Source organism: Aethalodelphis obliquidens, unplaced genomic scaffold, assembly GCF_003676395.1.
Source record: "Aethalodelphis obliquidens isolate GAN/ISIS:26980383/991018 unplaced genomic scaffold, ASM367639v1 scaffold135, whole genome shotgun sequence".
NCBI classification, from domain to species: Eukaryota; Metazoa; Chordata; class Mammalia; order Artiodactyla; family Delphinidae; genus Aethalodelphis; species Aethalodelphis obliquidens.
The window spans coordinates 774847-797685 of NW_020838079.1; the positions used below are offsets into that span (position 1 = coordinate 774847).

The 22839-nt window shown below is 41.6% G+C and overlaps 1 protein-coding gene and 1 non-coding gene across 7 annotated transcripts in view; one reads left to right on the forward strand and one right to left on the reverse strand.

Moving 5' to 3' along the window:
- The window catches only part of HDAC8 (histone deacetylase 8), a 244369-nt gene extending 225236 nt beyond the window's left edge, over nucleotides 1–19133 (reverse strand). For 2 of the 6 annotated variants that reach the window (XR_003431285.1, XM_027099641.1), the window contains exons 1-4: nucleotides 18191–18815; nucleotides 17618–17670; nucleotides 14925–15055; nucleotides 12603–12744 (exon numbers count right to left, since the gene is read on the reverse strand). Coding sequence is in view for 5 of the 6 variants with exons in the window: in XM_027099641.1 (XP_026955442.1) it covers nucleotides 12603–12744; nucleotides 14925–15055; nucleotides 17618–17670; nucleotides 18191–18415 (551 nt within the window). In the remaining variant the exon portion in view is untranslated. Of the gene's footprint in view, nucleotides 1–217; nucleotides 7222–8687; nucleotides 9973–12602; nucleotides 12745–14924; nucleotides 15056–17617; nucleotides 17671–18190 lie in introns of those variants that run through there. The other 4 variants (XM_027099645.1, XM_027099643.1, XM_027099640.1 and 1 more) reach the window with 4 other exon arrangements.
- Nucleotides 16060–16163, forward strand: LOC113616383 (U6 spliceosomal RNA). The gene has a single exon (XR_003431287.1). It is a non-coding gene; the product is annotated as a U6 spliceosomal RNA (small nuclear RNA).
- Nucleotides 19134–22839: the final 3706 nt, after the last annotated feature.

Consider the following 22839-nt stretch of genomic DNA (forward strand, 5'->3'; position numbering starts at 1 on the left):
TTGAGAATCGGCCTGCCAATGCAGGGGACAAGGGTTTGAGCCCTGGTCCAGGAAGATCCCACATGCCACAGAGCAACTAAGCCCGTGCGCCACTACTACTGAAGCCCGCGCACCTAGAGCCCATGCTCCGCAACAAGAGAAGCCACTGCAAAGAGAAGTCTGTGCACCGCAACGAAGAGTAGCCCCCCCCACCCCGCCGCAACTAGAGATAGCCCGCGTGCAGCAACAAAGACCCAACACAGCCAAAAGTAAATAAATTAAAAAAAAAGAGAGAGAATGCTGAGGTTGAGCTGGGAAAGCATACCTATAATAAGATTATGAGATCAAGGTTGCTTTGAGTGCCCCCCCGCAAATACTTCCTGATCAACAACCTTCCAGTGAATCAGACAGTGGGCCAACCATGATGCCACTGGAAAGCTAACACCTCTTTCATGATGAAACTGGTCTCTCAGCCTTAGATTGCTGGAGATAATTGCAGGGTACAAGGTAGACAAGTGCATCGGGGAGTAGCAAGACTGGATGAGTGATCATGGAGTGAGAAGGGCATGAAGTTCTATGGGCTGCTGATGTAGGAGGTGTGTGGGCAGATGACTGAATTTCACTTCAAAGGTTTCCAGGTAAGAGTCCTTCAATTTCTGCCATGGCAGATGTGGCTGTGCCAAAAGGAAATCACACCTGAATGATCCAGTTAGTGTAATTCATATATGGCAAACACTTTCTGGTGCTTAGTATGGTCCAAGTATTAGTCTATGTACTTTACACACATTAGTTCGTGTAATACAACTGCTTTGTGAGATAGGTACTATCATTATCTCCATTTTATAGGTGAGGAAATCAAGGAACAGAGTTTAAGCAGGTTGTTCAAGATCACATAGGAAGCGGCAGTGCTGGGATTCAAACCCAGGCAGTGTGACTTGAGTCCCTGCTCTTACCCCCTCTGCCATGTTGTATGGTGAAAGCTAACAGAATGTGCCCTTGGGTGGTCCATACTTGGGTAGTCAAGATATTGACCAGACTCAGGGATGTCAGTGGTTCTAGCAAATAGCCAGGGTGAGAGTGGGCTGGAAATAATTAATGCCATGAAGGGAAGAGGTCTGGATGGAGGGGTATAGTGGATTAGAAATGAATTCTGAGGAGGTTGGAGGTGGAGAACCAATCGTATTATGTATCAGAGGTGTAGCAGTACTGCTGCTCCGCCAGGACCTGGTCAATCCATATGGCCTGGAAGGTTGTCTGCTGGTAGTGGTATGGTGGAGAGGTAAATGTGGGGGAGGAGGACTTTGAATGGCATTCTCCAAAACTAGTACATGAACTGGAGGCTGTGGTTGGAGAGCAGATGGCTATGGAACTTGTGAAAGTGGAAGGCCTTTTAGATGCATGGGCAGCAATGGCTGGGAAAGAGGGATCCACCACTAAGAAGGCGTTACAGATGTGGGAGGAGGAAAAATCTGCACTGAAGTTCATTGGAATGATATCCCAAGGACCTGAAGGTTACCTTGGTGTGTCTTTGTCTCAACTGTAGGATCACAGAGGTATACCAGAGGTTAGGTCAGATATGGGGCAACTAGAAGAACCCTTAGTCCAGGAGTTCTCAAACTGTGTTGTGCATCAGAATCACCTTAGGGAGACACTGGTTAAAAAAAAAAAAAAAGAATATTCTTGGGCTTTACCCCTAGTGGGTCTGATTTAGGAATCTTCATTTTAGAATTAAGATGCAGGTGGGCTGCAGGCCACATTACGAAACACACTCCATGAGATTATATGCAAGTCTGAATAGGCTATGTTGGCCCACTGGAGGGGTGCCCTTGGGCACAGGCAACCCCCGATCCTAACAGAATGGGGCATCTTGGAACAACATAAACCTCTGGGCTGCCCCAGGATGGACCTGGATCTTTATGTTCTACACTTGCTGCCCCGGCTCCTCTGCGCTATAACAATTTGAGCTCATGATCACAAACTGCTTGTCCCTCTCAAAGGAAGTGTCTCCCTATCTTGAAGGTGGCCTTGAAGAGCTCTCATTCCCACTTGGGGTAATTGGCCTTGTTTAGGGCCAGCTTAGGTCCAGAGATCAAAAGTACCTAGGTCCTCCTGTGACAGGACAATACTCCCCACCCATCACCCCCTCCTCACCCACACCCCTGTACCTGGATGTTGAAGGCATTAGTCAGTGGTATAGACCAGGGCTGGGGTAGAAGGCCTTCAGCTACGGGAAGGTCATTTTTGTGTCTGGGGACCAAATTCCTTTCTCCTTAAGAGAAAGGATACTGGGGAAGTGAAGATGCAGAGGTAGTAGATGAATTGTGGGCAGTATCAAGGGGTTGCTGACGTCTTCAATCATTTTAGGGACTTCATTTTAGAAAAATGTACATCTTATCCAGCACTATGTAAACTCTGCCCAGAAATATCACTTTCACACTTTGGGGCTTGGCCTGGGGATAGTGCTACTGTAATCATTCAACTACCACGCAGCTCAGACATTCTGTGACATCTCATTAAGTGAATTTATCAAAATATTGCCCAGGTAAATATTCTAGGAGGTGGTGTGTGATCTCATTTGCTGGAAGCAAGTGGGGACACTGCACAGGAATCCTCCATTCATTACCTTTCTTGATCCAGATGAGGTTGTAGGTGCCCCTAGGGGATACATAACCCTGTGAAGGCCAGAGCCTTATGGAATTGAGCTAGAAGGTTCTGGGGTAACAGAAAGGATTTTGAAAAGTGATTACACTGAGGACAGAATAATCTTGACAAGAAGAACTCCCTGCTTTTTATTTTCAGAAAGGGTCTCAAGGTTAATGTGGAAGAGATGGAGAATCTGATGAATCCCGCTGCCAGCTGCTGTCCAGAGTTTTTATTTTATAGAAGGCCTTGATTTTAGATTCAGAGAGCACCTGCTCCTTAGGAAGAAGAAAAGTCCTGGATATCAGCACTACAGCACAGTCACCCTTGCCAATTAGGGGTGGTCCCACTGTCTCTTGGTAAGGAGTATCCTCATTTGCCTTATGAGTATGGGCTGGACCTAGTAGTGGAGGTCGAACAGTGAATTCATGTGATGTTTGGGAGGAGTAGGGGTATAGGGAAGGCTGGCAGTGAAACTTTGATAAAGCAAAGGGCCTGAGTCTTTAAGCTGATCGTGAATAGTCTACTTTCAGCCAGGAGCTTACGGGCAAAGGGGACGTGGAAGTGCAGTGGGTGACAAACAGTACCAGGGCTCACTTTAGCTGGACAGGCAGTGGGACCCCACTGGACCAGAGACTTGCCTGAGAGGCTACCTAAGACCCCCTGGGTGTAACCCAATCTGGATATAAGTGACTTTCATCAAACACTTACTATGTGCCAGGCTCTTTGCTAGGCTCTTTAATACAATGATCAGATTTAAGCCCCATCACCCTATAAGGTGGGTACTATTATTATCCCTAATTTACAACTGAGGATACTGAGGCACAGAGAGGTTTTGCAGCTGGTAACTGATGGAGCTGGAATTCCCTGTGCAACACTGAACCACTGTATTAGACTATCTTCCCTAGATCTCATCTGATCTGGGCTACTATGGGAAAGGTTTGTTTATTTTGTCTCATGATGGGTCTGTTCTGCAGGTGCCAGGATGGAATGGGTGTAAAGAGGAAGTGATAAGGACATGCGCTCCATGGCTGAAGGAGGAGTCTGCCTTGGTGCTGAGGCGACGTGGCTGACCCTGAATCCAGGTTTCCATTTTCATGCAGTCATCTATTGGTTTGGAAAGGCTGGAGGTGGGATGATGTCAGAAGAGGAGGGGGGTTCTGGCTGCTTGGTTAATGAGTTATACTGCACATACAGCACTCTGGAGAACTGGAACTGGAATGCAATCCACTGTCATTCACTCTGTGCATAAAGAGCTGGAGCTCTTGAGAACAGAGCTCTAGTAGCTTTGATCCCAACTGCTAGCTGGACGGTAACTAAGAGCTGGAGGTCTCATTCTATATTCTTCTTGTTGAGTTTGCCAAGACACAAGGCAGAGTTATATGGCTCTATCATTCACTGCCCCCAGGTGGAAGTCCCAGAAACCAATGGCATTCTAGGGCAATAATCTCTCCTCTCCTAGCAGCGAAGCAGGCAGAGGGGGCCCAGCTGGCACAGATCCCGTGTCACCAGGTGGAAGGCTGAAATGTCATGGGATAAGATGGCAAATAACAGAATTGTGGCAAGAAGAAGGGCAGGTTGAGCTAGAGATGGAAATAAGTCTTAAATGGATTATCAGAATGAGATAAAGGAAAATACTGGGAGCTGTAATGCAGAGTCAAACAGGAAGAGGTGAGGATGAGAAACAGCCAGTCAAAGTGGACAAAGAAGATGCGATCTCGGCAAATTCTGGAGGTTAGGAGTCACTGTCCCATGCTGGGTTTTAATACCTCCTAGTACATGTTTACATGGAAAGAGTGAGTCCCATTTAAGGGGATCTAGATGGGACAAGATGGCTTCTTAAGAGACTGACTACAAAAAGCAGAATCAAAGAATTCAAAGAGGCCTGTGAGCAAGTGATAGAAGTGGACAAGAGTCATTTCATGGAGAAAGTAGAGGCCATGGGGCCAGCACTCACTAGTAGGCAACCCAGATACTTCTCTGCTATACCCTCCTTGACTCCTTTTGCTCTGGCTTCAGAAGAGGTGGGTCTCCTCCTCCCAAAGCCATTCCTCCCATCCTCTCCTGCCTCCTCCGAGACTTTGTTCCATTTCTTATCCTTCTCATATTTCCGTTATTTCCCTTTCAGTCTACAAATGTTCTCAAAGCTCTTAAAACAAACCCAACAAGTCAGCCCTCAACCCTGTTTCCCTTGGCCACTGCCCTCCTCTCCTTTCTTTCTCATTTGAACTTTTGGACAGATTAATGTTCCTTTCTTGTCCATTTCTTTAGTTCCTGCTCACCCCTCAACAGTTTGTATTCCCATCACTCTCCAGAAAGTTCTCTTACCAAGGTCATTAATGACTATATTAATTGCCAAATATGACTGACACTTCAGTACTGCTCTGGATTGTTGAGAGCTCTTTTCTTCTTTAAACTCTTCTGCTCCCTTGGTATTCTATGGTCCCTTTCTATTTCGATTACCTGGCCAGTCCTGATTGCTGCTTTTCAGCTGAACTCACTGGGGCTTCTTCTTATACTTGCCCATTACAAGTTGGTATTTCCTGGGGTTCTAGGCTCTATTTTCTTTTTCTCCTCACTCTCTGCCTTTTCCCTAAGTAATCACACCCATTTTCCTGGTTTGTGCTACCATTTCATATACAGGCAACACATCTGCTTCTAGTTCCAGCTTCCACCTCCATCTCCAAATCTCAGAATCCAATTTCCCTGGGTACTACCTCTGCTGCATACCACCACCTACTCCCGTGTACTGAGGTGGTATAATTCAGGGGTTAAGTACACAGGTTGAAGAGTTAGAGTGCCTGGGTTTGACTCTCATTGCTCTGCCTTAGTTCAGGTCCTCATCACTTGTCAGTGAGAGTGCCGATACCCAATTCAGTCCCTCGACCTATAGTCTACACCTCCTTCAATCCATCCTCTATAACTACAGTCAGTTTCCTAAAACACAAATCTAACCACGTTACTACCTAACATAATATTTCAGTGCCCCCCATTTCCTACTGAAGAGTTTCTCAAAGTGTGTGCATCAGAATCACCCCTAGATTTTGAAAGTGCAGGTTCTGATGCCCCAGTCCAAACCTACCTGATCAAGATCTCTGAGAGGTCTAGAAATCTGCATTTTTCAACTGAGTGACTCCGACATACATGAAGCCCTTCATGAGCCATTTCCTACTTTTCTACCTCATCTGCTGCCATTATCTACTTTGAACCTTAACCCTCCAGCAATGTGTGTAGTTCCCCCAATCCGCCAAGCTATTTCACAGTGCTGCTTCTGCAAGGCCCTTCACCTACTTGTCTCCCCAGCACACTCCTCTCCATCCTTTGAAGTCTTCTTAACCACAACCTCCTTACTGAGAAATCTTACTTTCCTTCTGTACAGCTGTTTCTCAACCATTTTTTCATTATCATTCCCTCACCCAAGGAGCCTTTTTAGACACCTTTTTCTAATTGACCTCTCCGCGAAATTTTATATCACAGATGTACTGTACATCTGTTATGTACTGTGACCCTTTGGAAAACCATAAACTATGTAACATCTAAGTTTCTTGCCGCCCCCGCTTCCCTACCACCTGCCCCAGCAAGAATCAATTTTTGCTCCCTTGGGGGCAGTATCACTCCCATTGAGAATACACGCTCTGCAGCAGCAGAAGACACTGCTATCCAAACCGGTCTTCTTGAGGTTCACCTTTGGTTTCTCTGATAAGTCTTTTCTGATTCTCCTCCTATCTCTCTCACCACTCCTTCTCAAGACTCAACTTTGTAGGTCTTTCTTCTCTTGCCTGCCTTGTAAACACTGGCATTCCACAAGGCTCATTATTTGAGTTTTTTCCCCTGTATTATTTTACACATGCTTCCCAGGTTAGTTTGTCTATTTCCTTAATTTTAATTACCACCTATCATGCTGGCTCCCAAATCTGTATCTTCAGTGAAGATGATTCTCCTGAGCTCCAGCCTCTTGCTAGTCTAAGTATGGGCCACAAATTGGCAGCCTTTAGTATTGCCTGGGAGTTTGTTATGAATGCAGATTCTCAGGTTCCCCCAAGACCTGAACCAGAATCTCCAATTTAATAAGATCCCTGGGTATTTTGTATGCACATTAAAGTTGAGAAGTCATAGGCTGGACCCCATTGCCGACTCTGTAATAGACATCTCTAATTAGATGCTCCATAGGCAGAGCAGTCCCCATCCCCTACTCTTCTTGGTTAAAGGTAACACAATTACTCAGTCATCTACATAAGAAATCTAGATCACTCCTTCCTTATCATTTATATCAAACTGGTTACCATTCCTACCTATTCTAGCTACTAAATGACTCCTGAATTTATTCTCTCATCTATGCTCATCACCACAGCTTTCACCTCCTTTAGGATAGATTATTATCACAGTAAAGGTCCTAACAGATTTCTCTGTCAACATTCTGGCCCCCAACACTCACCAATTTATCTACCAACTATTGCCAGAATCATATTCCTAAAATGCAAATCTGATCATGTTACCTCTTCCTGGCTAAAGATTCCTTCAGTGATTCTTTACTCTTTTAAACCAAGGTTCTTAACCAGGGATCCACACATGGGCTGTAGGAGATCCTTAGACTTTCTGAAACTATAAGGAAAAATTTGTGTATGTACATTTTTCTAGGGACAGTGTTATATAGCTTTCATCAGATTTTCGGAGGGGTCCATGACCAAAATAGGTCAAGAACCACTGACCTGAAGGATCAAGTCCAAGCTGTTCAGCTTGGCAAACAGGACCCTTCATACCTCTCCCACCTCACCTCCAGCCACTTGCCTATAGGAGCCCTTGGTTTCAGCTTTAATTATAGACCTGGAAGTGCCCTCAGCTTTCACACCTCTGTGCCTCTGCACATGCTGTTCCTGAAATAACCCCAAGGTCACATACACAACTAGTAAGTGGTGCATTCCACTCCTTCTGGACACCCCACTACCTTGTGCCTAACTCTAGCATACACCGACCATATCATGCCTCTATTGTAACAGCTTCCCACTTTGTTCCAAGCAGATTTTATTATAAAAAGTTTTATTAATAAAAGTAATATAATCATATTAGAGAAAATATATGAAAATATATAAAACAGAGAAAAGGTACATGTATATATCTGTGTGTGTATACCCACATATACATATAGTATATATATATAGTGTGTGTATGTATATATATTATATATATATATATATCATACTATCATCATCGTCACAAAGTCACTGGTATCATTTTGTTGTATTTCCTTCTAGAAATTCTTTTCATATGCAGATATTTTTTTACATATCTCTAATCAGAGTGAATATATGATGCTGTAGCTACCTGCCCTTTAAAAGCAAAGCCAACAATATACGATATGCATTTTTTCTTGTTATGCAGTTGCCCTAACCACCATTTTTAATAGTTATATAGTAGCCCATCAAGTGGATATGTTGCAGTATACTACGTAACCATCCCACTGTTGTTGAATATTTAGGTCTCCTTCCCTCCTTTCTTCTTGGCTATTATACGTGAAAGAGAAATTACCATCTTCATATACACAGCTTTTCCATATTTTGGATTGGCTTATTTCCTTAGATTACCAAGAATAATAGATGTATGAGTTAAGATCTTTCTTCCTTTGGTTCAAATTTGGTAGAAGTAAAATATATACATGTATATATAATGTTTCAATTTTTCTTCCTCTAATTATTAGCGATACTAAATATTTTTTCATGTTTGTTTACTATTTGTTTCCTCTTTTGTAAATTGTTCATGTCTTTTACTAATTTATCTGAATATTAGTGTTTTAAAAAATCAGTTAGAATAGTTAATGATTTTAACCCTTTGTTAATATTTGCTGTAACTATTTTTTTGCCTCTTTTTATTTTGGTAAAATTTTAGCTGCAAAAGTTAGAAAAAATCTCATTACTGAAATCTTGAAAACTAGAAAAACACATTAAAAAAATCATTTTAATTCTGTCACCCTAACGTAACCACTACTATCATTCCCACTAATTTTTTTAAAAAAATGCGTGTACTAAAAAAAAATGCATGTATTTTACAAAGTTGTAACTGCAGTGTGCAAACAATTTTAAAACCTGTTTTATTAACCCAGAAGTATTTTTCTGAAATGCCCCATAGTCTTCATAATCATCATTTAAAATAATAGCATAATATTCCATGGAATGGATTCACCCTTTCCTTATTGCTAGATATTCATGTTATGTCTAATTTTAAAAAATAAATAACACTGGTAAATATCTGCAGGTTTCTTTTCCATATTTTGAATTATTTTCTTAGGAAACATTCTCAGAAGTAGATTACTAGATAAAAGGGCATTAATACATGCTGGCTACCAAACTGTTTTCTTAAGGGGTTGACCCAAACCACACTATTACTAGCAAACTCAGTACCATTGTTTTTCAGTTCTATTAAAGATAGGCTAGGTAAAGAGGTAAAGATAGGTAAAGATAGGCTAGATAAGTTACCTACTTATCTGCATTTCTTTGATTAGTAGTGATGAACATTGTCCCATGTTTTCCAGTTGTGCTTAAAACTCCTTTGTAAATTGTCTATTCATGTTCTTTGCCCATATTTCTTCTTATACATCATACTGTATGAATGTCTGAGAAAATGCAAACCTGTCACATTTTGTCATATTTATGTCAAATATGCCTTTCTAGTCTGTGTTTAGATTTTATTTTTGAAATGGCCATAAAAGTTATTTTGGTTTTAAAATTTTATACAAATATGTTGATCTTTTCCTTTGTTTTTCTTCTATTCTTTCCTAAGCTTAGAAAACTATTCCCCTTTAGAAGCCTGATGAATATTCATTCATTCTAGGGTTTTTTTCCTAATTTGCTTTTTTTATATTTAACTCTTCAATCCAGCTGCCACTTATTTTAGTTTATTACAGGAGATGAGAGTATAAATGCTACAAGCTGTCACAACATCATTTACTGAACAATCCTTTCCAATCACTTGCAACACATCCTTTATAACTGATTGAATTCTTATATGCAACAGTCTCTTTGGGGAGTATACTATAACATCATTTGTCTAATCTTATACCAGTGGTACCAGTGTTTTCATTATCACAGTTTTTTATGTTTAATATCTAATAGCATTAGTCTCTCATTACTCTTCTTTTGCAGAATTTTCTTTGAAAATCACTCTTCTTTGGCTTTCAGATGCAATTATTTGCTGTCTTACCTCTAAGAGATAAACTTCTTGAGGGCAGAATTGGTTTATTTCCTTAGAATATTGCTGGGAATAATAGTACTGGGTCAACAGGTACAAACATTTTCCCCACTCTTAACATTTCCAACGTTTTCAAAGAGTGTGCCAATTTCACTGTAATCCTGCCAGCACCTGGATATTTTGAAATAAAAGATTTCTTTTTCAAAATTGGTAGGGGAAAAATGTGCCATGCTTCAATTTCTGTATCTCTGCTTATTAGTAATGATAAAAATATGCTTGACACTATGTAGGTGCTTAATCAATGCATGTTGAATGAATAAATGGCATGTATGAACCTGTACATGTATTTGGGGATACGGGGGTTTAAACAGATATTGTGGTTATAAGAGATAAATGCCCGCTAGATGTAAGTTTGTGGGCTAAATGCCTGTATTCCATCTGCAGAGGTTCTAGAGGCGCCAAGAACGCCTTGGAATTTGGACCTGAATTGGGGCAATCTCTAGAGACTCTTGGTAATTTATATTTACCACAGGCATGTCTGTTTCCAGGTAGGATCAGCTGCAAGCTGTCTGAAACAGTTAAGATAATGGCGTGTGGGTATGCCCACGCCTGCATACAGCCCAGAGGCAGCCATAATTGGCTGGAGATAGAGTGTGCTTCCTTTGGCAGCAAAACAGTAATAAGAAGTGGCAGGTACCTGGGTATTCCACTGCAAACTGACCCAGGCCCTAGGAGGCCTTAAGTGGTGAATTTAAATATATAAGCTGCTCCAGTGCCACATGCAGAAACTAGAGCTGACTTGTAGGACTGGGCATTTCCCATGAAACCACACTACTTTTCTTTTCAACTTGCTAAGCATGAGAAGGCAGAGAAGTCCTTGGTTCAGAGAAGCTTGGTTTTGTCCCTTTTATCTATAGCTTGAAGCAGACAGGGTCATTTTTCCCTCCTAGAGATCACTGTCTTGATTTTGAATTTTTTTAATAGAGCAAAAACTAACAAAAGGCAGGTTGTTTCTCTTTGTTTTTAAGACCATGTAAAACTCATTACTAAACACAGCTTCTCTATGCTCCACCACCTCAGTTGTAGATTCTAGTAGTAAACTTACTCAAGGATTTCCTTGGTCATGAAATCTATCCATTTGATGACAAGAATTCCATATTATTACCTTAATCTGCATATGCTGAAGTTGTGCTCAAGATTTTATTCTGAAAAATAAAGTGCTGTTTTCTCTAGACTCAAGAGCACTAGAGTATCAAGGTCATGGCAGATAGTATGAACAACTGGTGTGTGAATGATGCATTGGCAGTTCCTACCACTGCTGCTTTATTTCACTCAAATAGCACATTGATAAATTCAGTTTTTAAATTCCCTCTCCTCTGGAGGGGGGGATAAATTAGGAGTTTGGGGTTAACAGATACACACTACTATATATAGAATAGGTAAACAACAAGGACCTACTATATAGCACAGGGAACTATACTCAGTGTCTTGTAATAACCTATAATGGAAAAGAATCTGAAAAGTATAACTGAACCACTTTGCTGTACAGCTGAAACTAACACAACTTTGCAAATTAACTATACTTCAATAAAAATAAATAAATCAATAAATAAAATCCTTCTCCTCCAACATGTACTACAGCCATCTTAAGCAAGATACCAAATGCTGAATAAGGCTCAGCAGTCCCTGTCAGACACAGAGTATAGCTGTTTGAAATGTTAACATCAAACTCAAAAAGGACTTTTCCTGTAACTCCAAGTAGCACCCAATAGCTGTTGCACAAGCCCTTTCTCCTTAGGGTAACACCTCTAAGTTGCCACTTTGCTGCTTAGAGATGGCAGCATAAGCCTCTTTTTAAAAAAAATTTATTTATTTTATTTATTTATTTTTGGCTGCATTGGGTCTTTGTTGCTGTGTGCAGGCTTTCTCTAGTTGTGGCGAGTGGGGGCTACTCTTCATTGCGTTGCGCGGGCTTCTCATTGCAGTGGTTTCTCTTGTTGCGGAGCACGGGCTCTAGGCACGCAGGCTTCAGTAGTTGTGGCACATGGGCTCAGTAGTTGTGGTGCATGGGCTTAATTGCTCTGTGGCATGTGGGATCTTCCCAGACCAGGGCTTGAACCCCTGTCCCCTGCATTGGCAGGTGGACTCTTAACCACTGCGCCACCAGGGAAGCCCTAAGTCTCCTTTTTGATTCTTCAGCCTTTTGTTTTAAATCTGTTCTCATCAATTCTCCATCTATTCAAAAATCTGTTTGCCACTCCTTTCAAGAACTAGCTCCAAAATTCACCTCTTCCAAGACTTCCATGATTAACTGCTCCTTATTGCTAAATCTCTTCATCTCATACATATATTCAATTGGTACCAAAATTGATGTTGCTCCCCAATTATTCTAGTTTTAATAATGTTTCTAGAGTATAAGTTCCTTGAAGACAGGGGAATTTCCAGAAAGCTTAAAAGGAATTTAGAGATTGTCTAGATATCTAGATTAATATCCTTTGCTCTGCCCATTTTCCTGATGAAGAGACTGAGACCGAGAGAGGTTAATCTGTCCAAGTCAGTCAGCCAAGTTTGTAGAAAAAGTAGGCATAAAGCCCAGGTGTCCTGACTTTCAATAGTACACTTTCCACTATATTATGTCATCTTTTATTTTACTTGTATCTCTTCAGAAGGTGTAGTAAAGTGTCATACACACACACCCCCCACGTCTCTCAATAACTGCCAATACAATAAACATAAGAGTTTACATAAATAAGAAACTGACTCAAGGAAAGAGATAGAAAGCAGAAAGGTCATTTTCTTACTTCTTTGCATGATGCCACCCTCCAGACCAGTTGATCGCTACTTTGCACATTCCATCAATCAGGCACTGGGCAGCTGTGATTGTAGCCCCTCCTACAGCTGCTGCATAGTCAAATATTCCTTCAGTGGCTGGGCAGTCATAACCTTCAGGCAAACATCAGAAGAGCTTGTTAAAAAATAAGCTGGATAAAGAGGGGTGTGATATTATGACTTATAATAAAGAATATACAGTTAACCCTTGAACAACATGGGTTTGAACAGCGCAGGCCTACTTACAGGTGGATTTTTTTTCAGCAGTAAATACTACGGTACTACACCATTAGCAGTAGGTTGAATCCGCGGATGCGCAACTGCAGATGTGGAGGGCTAACTATAAGTTATACTCAGGTTTTCGACTGCACGGAGGGTGGGTGCCCCTAACCCATGCGCTGTTTAAGGATCAACTGTATTTCTTCCCAGTTTGTGGCAGAGTTCCTAAAATTCTTGGAATTCCTAAATGATGAGTTATAGATGTGTCTTGGTTGTATTAATGAGGTAACTTGTGGACCACATCTAAGGATGGGGGTTGGTTGCCAGTAGAATTATGAGGGTTGGAACTATCAGTTCCATCCCCCTGACCTCCTGTGTGAGGCCAGAGGAACTGGTGATTGAGTTTGTAAAAAATGAATAAACAGAAACTTAAATTAAATAGTCAGGAGACCAGAAGGGGGCGCTCTCACACCCTGAAACAATAACCAAGTTTAACAAGAAGAAAGACTTTTCTTTCCTGGCAAGGACTCAATGAAAAAGCCATGGACTCTTTTTTTTTTTTTTTAAACCATAGCTCTCCCAAGTTCCTTTCCCTCTCTGTAAAAGTGTTCTCCTTCCCTTGCCATGGCTTGCCATGGTTGCAGACCCCAAATTGCAATTCTCTGCTGATCCCAAACAAACCCATCTTTGATGGAGAAATATCTGGCAGCCTACTTGTTTAGGTCAACAAGCTTAATCACCAATTGGCCAATGACTTAATCATTCATGCCTATGTAATGAAGCCTCCATAAAAACCCCAAAGGAGAGGGTTTGGAGAGCTTCTGGGTTCATGAACACGTAGAGATTTGGGGAGAGTGGCACACCTGGAGAGGGCATGGAAACTCCATGCCCTTTCCCCATACGTTGCCTTTATGCACCTCTTCCATCTGGCTGTTCCTGAGTTATATCCTTTAATGATTAACTGGTAATCTAGTGAATATATGGGTTTCCTGGGTTCTGTGAGCCGCTCTAGCAAATTAATTAAATTCGAGGGGGTCATGGGAATTTCTGATTTATAGAGAGTTGGTCAGAAGTACAGGTAACAACTTGGACTTGTGCTTGGCATTCTGAGTTGGTGAGGTTGCTAGAACCTCCAATTTGCAGCCTGTCAGCCAGAGCACAGGTAACAGCTTGGGTTTGCAACTGATGTCTGATGTGGAGAGAAGTCTTGTGGGACTGAGCACTTCACCTGTGGAATCTGATGCTCTCTCCGGGTAGAGAGTGTCAGAACTGAGTTGAATTGTAGGACACCAAGCTGGTGTCCTGAGCATTGTTTGGTGGTTTGGGGGGAAATTCCCCCCTCCACACATTGGAATTGGGTCCAGTACCCTATTAGGAGGAGTAGATTGAGGTATGACAACAACATACCCTACCAGAAAGCTACTGTGCTAACACCAGCTCCAAAATGAGAGCTAAACACCTTCAATGTCGGGGAAGGAATTATTCAGTATTACAGCTAGAAAGACTAAACCTTGAAGATTAACTAGTCACATCCTATAGATGGAGAAACTGAGGACTGAGAGGTGATATGTCATATCTGTGATGACACAGAGCCAGGTCTGGGACCCCCTGGTGTCTTAAGCCCGCACCCCCGCCCTATACACATACCTCCAGTCCAGTGTTCTTCTATTAAATCATGTTGTTTCTCTAGACTATCCTATTGGCCACTTATGGCTTTTAAAAATGCAGCTGTTTAATGAGAGATAAGGCATCAAACTTAGCAAGAATATAAATATACACTGAAGTTAAAATATAAGGTCACAGGACAGTTAAATCAGTGTACATACAGCCAGACCCAATCTGGGCACTGCTATTAGGGCGCCAAGCAACTGAAAGGTTTTCCTCCATTTGATCCAGCATTAATTTTGCTCAATTCATATGGGAGTGTGGTTAAAGGAAGATTAATATTGTGGTTAACACATTAGTTGTTAATTTAAAAGTATTAAAGACCATCATGCAAGTTATAAAAGATTAAGTAGTTATGATCTATAGATGGAGGTCATCTATCTCCCATCATTGCCTAGTAATGACTTTACCTAGTCCATATTCTATGGAGTCTGGATGATCATCATCTCCTTCCTGGCTGACCTTCTGGAGATGCTGCAGATAGGCATCGGTGTGGAAAGTGGCCATCTCCTCCATGGAGGCCACTTTGGGCTTAACTATCCTAATAATAACAGGGAACAAAGAAAGGTGAGTGAGTCAGATCCAGAGTATGCCAGAACCTGGAAGCAGGAGCCAGCAGTTGGAGTGAAAATACAACTTCCAGCTTCTGGTTCCAGGAGGCTGAAGCAATAAACACGTTCTGTTCCTCCACTGCAATACAGTCTTCATTTCCTCACATCTACATGTTGACTCCATTAAAAAGGGGTGAGAGGATAGATATCTCCCTTGAGTTTATAGGCAGGTTAAAAAAAAGAGTTATTATATTTAAGTTAAATAATCAGGTATTAGACAAATTTTGCTCTGTGAGTTACAACTTTCATGACAAACCAGTAGGAAGAGATATTTTCATTTGAATCAGTTTTCCTAATTGGGCAAATACAATCCTTTCAACTACATTTTTACTTTAATAGGCAGCTGTATTGTCATGAATTTTGAATTTGGAGTCAGAGAACTGGCTTCCCGTCCTAATTACCAGCTCTATAACCTCAGATAAGCTGACTGTTCTGTAGTTCAGTTTCCTCATCTGTAAAGTGGGGATATCTTATGGGACTTAGGTGAAGATTAAATGATAACATATATGAAAATGCCTTGTGGATAACTGTCATTATTATTAATATTAAAGGATTAAAAAATAGGCAACCAAAAAATGTGAAAGTTTCTATAATTGGTCCCTCACATCTGCCTCTGAGAGGAAGGAGAGAAGGAGCAAACAGGCTAGAACTGGGCTTTGCTCAGAAGCTCTCAACCCACTGTTCACAAGAAGTGAAAATAGGAGTGACGGAGAGAATACAGGGTGCTAACCTAACAACAGGACTAAACCACCTCTAACTTCTAGCTGCCTAGTCCCCATATCCTCTTCCTGACTTTGCCACTGCCACTACTGCTCTCTAGCCCTCACCACTCAAAGGGGGGTCTATGGACCAGCAGCAGCATCACCTGGGAGCTTGTTAGAAAGGCAGAATTTCAGCCTCCCCTCAGACCTACTGAATCAGAATTTGTACTTCAGTGCTCACTTCAGCAGCAGATATACTAAAATTGGAATGATACAGAGATTAGCAAGGCCCCTATGCAAGGATGACACTCAAATTTGTGAAACATTCCATATATTTTGGATTGGGAGTTTGGGCTTAGCAGATGCAAACTATTATATAGAAAATGGAAAGAGAACAAGGTCCTATTGTATAGCACAGGGAACTATATTCCATATCCTGTGATAAACCATAATGGAAAAGAATATGAAAAAGAATATATATATATATCACTTTGCTGTACACCAAAAACTAAACAACATTGTAAATCAACTATACAATTAAAAAAAAAGAATCTGTATTTTAACAAGGTAATTCATATGCACATTCAAGTTTAAAACGCATGACCCAGGCCACAGAGAGGCATTAGTGTTTTTTTTGTTTGCTGAAGGGGAACATGCCCATGAGTTTCTCCTGAATTAATATGGTTATACAGGCTACTACCATCACCAAGCAAGCTCAGCCTCAAAAAGTAAATATATATAGCTAAGATCCAAGGAGTCTTGCTTCTTCTTCAAGAAAACATGTCTACACCCTCAGAAGTGATAACTCTGCCCATTAAAATAAAAATTTTACAGTTTCTTGTACCATGTTTCCCGGCCCTAATTGCTCCCTCTTTTAATACCCTTCCTCTTCCTTAACAAATCCTTACTGAGAGCCTCCCTACTTAACAGCAAGGAAATTAGACAGTTTTGCTTTGCTTTGATTTCTTGTTTGTCAAAGTAATTTTTTGAACTGTTAAATAACTTTAATGGAAAGCATGTAGTTTTTCTGTTTACCAAACCTTTGGGTTAAAAAACGGTTGAAAAACATTCATAAAGAAGATACTCAATAAATGATTTTGTTAATAATAAGGATAAAATTTACACTACCTTCTGGGAGATAAATGAAGCATATCACACTAGCCAGCATAGACAGATGTTCACCCAATTGGCCAGAAAATGTCACAAATAATCCTACAAGTGTCAGGGTTCTAATATTTACTCTTATAACAACAAACAGCAACTTCATTTTTTTGTTTTTTTTTAAAGAAGCACTTAGCTCTGTGCTGAGTTATGGCCTTGGCTCCAGGAGTTTCCTTTGGTCTTGACTGTCTCCAGGCTCATCATTAAAGTTTGGTGGTGGTAATGGTGTATCTAAAAGTCTTAAGTTGAACCCATACTCTCAGAGCTGGCTTAGGAAAGACAAAAAACAAACAACCCCAAAACCAGAACACCTCCCAGCTGAACATCTTTTTTTCTATCAGATAGGTTTTAGTACCCAAAAGTACTCACCCCGAAACCTCCACAAAACACCTATCCCTAGGATACTTCCCTCCCAGCAATAAAGTCCTATTTCTTAACTGCTTCATGTACTTTTTTCGAGTTTTCTTAATTCTTCAAGAGCTTTTACTAGGTTACAGGCAGATTACCAACACTGTGAATCACAAAAAACTTTTAAAAAAGGACCATTCTCTCCCTAATTAGCCCCACTGTGAAGCAGGAAGTTAAGGCTATGAACACCTGGGTTCAGGGCTCTGTTCAAGCACAACTTACCTCATTTGCTTATGCAGTGCATATGCTTCAATCAAGGAATGTACCATACTGGCCTAAAAACATCAGCAAAAAAGGAAGAAAAAAAAGGCAGAAAATAGTCTCAAATGTTTAATTCAGAGAAATTCCATCGACTTCATCATCCTGAACAAAGGAACTAACTTTTAACTCCCCTCCCTTTTTACTTAACAGTTACAAAGCACTTTAGACAATACAAAGTATCTAAATCGCTAAGGAGCAAGCTATCGGGCCTTACGGAGGTGTTGGAACACTTTTCTCCTGCAGCTTCTTCTCCACTTCGGGGATCCCTGGCAGTAGAGACACCATCCCCTCCATGCCATCCCTTCCCCCTCCCCCGCACCTCCACCCCACCCCCACCTGTCCGTTGGACGCCCCGCTGCGCTCTCAGGAAACTCTCTAAGGCAACACTTCCTCCATCACCTGGTACAGCCGCCCAAATTTCTGCTGAAGATTTCCCCCAGCCCTGTATCCTCTTCGCTTCCTAATGCCCTCCCGTCCACCGGCCCCCCACCCACACCCCCAAAACCCACGGTCTTTCATCCCAACCTTTCTTACCCGTTTGGGGACTTTGGCCAGGGAGTCGCACATGCTAACATACTCGGGGCTGTAAATGTAAACCGGGGGCAGCGACTGCCCACCGTCCGCCGGTTCCTCCGGCTCCTCCATCTTCCACTTACAGCCGTTCCGGAGCCACCGTCCGGATCCGGCTTTTTTCGGACTCAGCCCGGGCTCCGGTTCCTGCTCCTCTGATCGGCCGCAGCGGTGCTCCCTGGTCAACATTCCCTCCTAGTTTCGAGATCGCCGGTGACACTGTCCCTGCTCCCCATCCAATTGAAGAAATGCATGGGCCTTGTCAGGCCAGAACCCCTACATTTAGTGACTACAGTTCAAAAACGGAGGTCGGCAGATATAAAAGCCCAAATAGCTGCCAATTAGGATCGATATTTTATAGCACAAATAAGCACAGTCAAAACTAACCATTGTTGCCCTACGGGGCCATTTGAGATGAAGTCAGACCAGCTTCAGAGCATGCTGGGAGATGTAGTTTCGAGGGATTTGAGTAGCGGAAGAGTCAGGGCTAATTACTAAAATAGCCGCGAATTTGAGTTTTAGCGCTAAAAAAAAAAAAAAAGGATCACCGTTAACGCTTTATGAATTGTCTCAATCTGCAAACACACCCATATAAATATCTAAAGACAGACAGTGTGGCCACTAAGAGCCCAGCACCACCCAACACATCAGACGGGCTCTTTTTGGTGGGGGATTAATTAATGGTACAAACTGTTTGAAAAGTTTACACAGTCAATTCTGTGCTGCAACTTAGTTCACTGCTTTTCATCATTAACTATCCATGTCCATATAAGAGTTAACAATCTCAATAATTCACTCTGGCAAAGCTGGTACCACTTTCCCAAGACGCTGGCTGGTACTCTGTAAATTGCTTCGTAGATTCCAGTCAAGCAATGATGTCAAATCACTCCTTGAAAATTCACTTGGAGTTAAGTGTGTAAGCAGATACTTTCAGTGATGTTTGGAAACTGCAGCTCTTCTTCCTTCCCTCCTTTTTTTCTCTGCAGCTATACAAGAGTTAGGGAAATATTTTAGGTTTAGTGTGAGGGTTCACATTAAAGAGTATCCTGGAGCAGTTTTAGAATTACCATCAGTATTTCCAGGTTCCTGGGGGCCCCTATGATCTGACACAAACTAGCCAATGCCCAAGGCCCCAACTCTCACATCAACATGAATTAACCTCTCAGACAATCCAATATTCTAGTTTGCTTTTTCCCCCTACTCTTTAAACATTTATGGAGTATTGTGATATGCACTTGGATATACTATCTCATTTCATCCTTGCAACAGTCCTATAAAGGAGGTTGTAATACACCCATTTTACAGATGCAGTTTAGAGAAAGTAACTGTTCAAAGTCACACACACAAACAGAAAAGCAGGAATTCAAAACCAGGTCTGCCTGACACTGAAGTTTTTGAACATTCCCTTTACTATATAAACTTGATTCCTCCAGGATGACTTTGTGTTAAATCTAACCTTGTTCAACCCTCCATTTAGTATCTCCTCAATACTTAGTATTCTGGATTTTTTTTTTCTCCTGCGATGTGTTTCTTTAGCTAGAATGTAAGCTCTCATGCTCCTTTTGTATCTTCCCATAGCAATTAGCTCAAAGTTCTGCCATCATTCAATCATTCATCAAACTTTATCTGACATCAACTAAGTGTACAGTACAGCTGAGGATTCAATCCTCAAGATGAATTACAGTCTGCTCTCTGCTCTCAGGGAATTTGCATTCTTGTAGATGAGACGGATACACAAGAAGCAGAGTCAGATAATGAATGTAGGATGCTTGTTTAATAACTAAGCATTAAGTACTTAATAACTGGTACTTAGTAAATGGCAACTAGGGTTCTTATTCAGTGACATCTGAGAGGGTCCTAGTGGATAGATGGGATTTTACCTGGTGAAGAAGGGAGCCAGGGGAGGGCATGCTGACTAGAATCAACAGCATAAGCAAAAACAAAAAGGAGAACATTTCTAGGCTAGTTTAGTTGAAGGGGCTGGCTCATGAAGTGTTTTGAATACTAGACTAAAGAGAATAGACTTCACCCTGTGGGAAATGGGGAGACATATAAACAGAAATCTTAAAATAAAAGATTTCTACAGCAGTAGTGTGTAGGGAAGATTAACTATTGAAAGACTACAAGCAGTGAGAGTGCTGCAATGGATCAGATAAGAAATAATGATCATTTATGGTTTTGTTTTGTTTTTTTGTTCTTTTGGCTGTGCCGCGTGGCATGCGGGATCCCGACCAGGGTTAGAACTCGTGCCCCCTGCAGTGGAAGCATGGAGTCCTAACCACTGGACCGCCAGGGAATTCCAAAGCAATGATGATTTAAACTAGGGTAGGGACAATGGAAACAGAGAGGGAGAAACAATGCACAGGGTAGGTTCAACAGGACTTCCTTACTACTAGTACTTGAATATTGGTGAGAGCAGATGGAGAAGTTATTGAAAATTCTTAAAGTCTGTGTGAAGAGAAGGCCAGCAGCATCAATATAAGGAAGAGGGAAATGAGAAGGAAGAACTCAGAGGGTAGGGCAGGTGCTTAACCCAGTTTATTTCCCCACATAGATAAGAGATAGCTAAAGTCATAACAGTGGGTGAGATAGTCAAGGGAACATGGCTGTCTCCACTGCGATGTCTAATCATATCTAACTTAACATTTTCAAACCAAACTCCTGATTTTCCTATCCAAGTCTTTGCCACCCCTTCCCCATCTTTCATAGCTCAGTAGAGATACCAAAGTCTATCCAGTTGCCTAAGCCAGAAACCTGGGAGTTATTTGTATTCCCTCCTTTTCTTTCACTCCCAAATCTAATCCATCAATTTCCATTGGTTTCACCTCCAAGACGTGTCTTAACTACCTCCACTTCTCTCCTCTGCACTGCCGCCACCCCAGTCCTGGCACTGTCATCTCTCACTTGGACTTCCTGCAATACCTAGCTGGCTTCTACTTCCACTCTTGTTGACTTACAATCCATTCTTTTTGTAGCCGCAGAGTGAGCTTCTTAAAAAATGTAAATCAGATCATGTCACTTTTTAAAACCTGCCCCACGCCATGGTGAGAATCTTTGAGCTAGGAAGAAGAGAGTGATTTGGGAGAATGCCGTTTGTGGGAGTTGGGAGAGAAAGATGCCAAAAAGGAGACAAAAAAGTAATAGTTGGGTGAGAACTGGTACAGTTTCACAGAAATCAAGGGATGAGAGTGTTACAAGAAGGGAGAGGTAGTAACAATGTCATGTATTGCAAAAGGGTCAGAAACCCCTTTTGCCATTAGGAGTTCACTGGTGCTCTATGAAAAACACACGAGGCAAGGGAGGAAGCCAGATTGCAAGGGGTTAATGAGTGAAGCCAATGCTGTCAAGTGTAACTTCCTTTTTGAAGAAATTTGATTGTGAAAGGAAGGAATTATTATAGTATATCAACCTAGGGGGATGTCAGAGCCCAGGAATATTTTTTTAGAATAAGAGAGAAATGCACATGTTTACAGAGGGGAAGGAGTCTATGGGGCTGTAGGAGTTGACTAAAAGGTGAGATCATGACAAGTTGGCAATATAAGGAGGAAACAGGACTTGTCTAGGGCTTTTCATGGATAGACAGTGGAGAAGGAGGGCAGGATACAGACTGGCCAACTGAGACTCTAAAGTCTGGACTCTGATGTGAAAATTGATTTTTCCATGTGTTCTTTCAGTTCTAGCAACAGGTAGCTGAACACTTCAACATGGGGAGCATTGCTTTTAAACTGGAAACAGTATCCTCATTTGGCATACAATGTGGCAAGATGATTCAACTATGGAAAAAGATAAATTGTTGCACAAGGATCTGCAACAGCAAATCCCACAGGGAGGCTGCACCCTTATTCATGATTAAGATAGAGCACAAACCATGCCACAGGTCCCAACCTCAACTTTCCACAAGCTTAATACCCATACTATCCTTAACTTGGGAAGAAAACCTTTCTCAAAGCACCAGATTTGCAGTCAGAGGACTTGAAGTCAGAGGAAATAGGTTGAATCTTGGCTCCAAAGTTTACTAATGTGGTGACCCTGGACAAGTTCTTGGCCTCACTTTCCTTAGCCATTTTTGCTAAAGGTAGTTTTTGAACCAGCAAGGTCAGGATGGGCTATGCCACTTCTTTTGATGATCTCCTCTGCCTTCACTTGCTGGCAGAAGCAGGCAGAAGGGAAAGCAAACACATTAAGAAGTCACCACCCCTCTGGCCACCTTCTTTGTGCATTTTACAATATGCCCACTGATATCTCAACTGTAGTGAACCAACTGACCCTTGTTTTCACACCACTTCCTAATGTCTTTTCCTTGGAGAGTGTCATTGTTGAGAATGTGAACTCTATAGAGTCAAACTGCTTGAGCTCAGATCCAAGCTCTACCACTTCCTGGCTGTCTGATTTTCAACAATTTGCTTATAATGCTTAGCGCCTCAGTTCCCTCATATGGAAGATGGGGATGACAACAGTAATTAACTCACATGGTGACTGTGAAAACAGAATAAGATGGTCATACCAAGTGCCTGTATAACAATGTCTGGCATTTGGTAAGCACTCAAATATTGATTATCATTTAAGAGCTATTATGCCAAATATTCCTCAATTTGGGGGAAAGTCTCCACCCC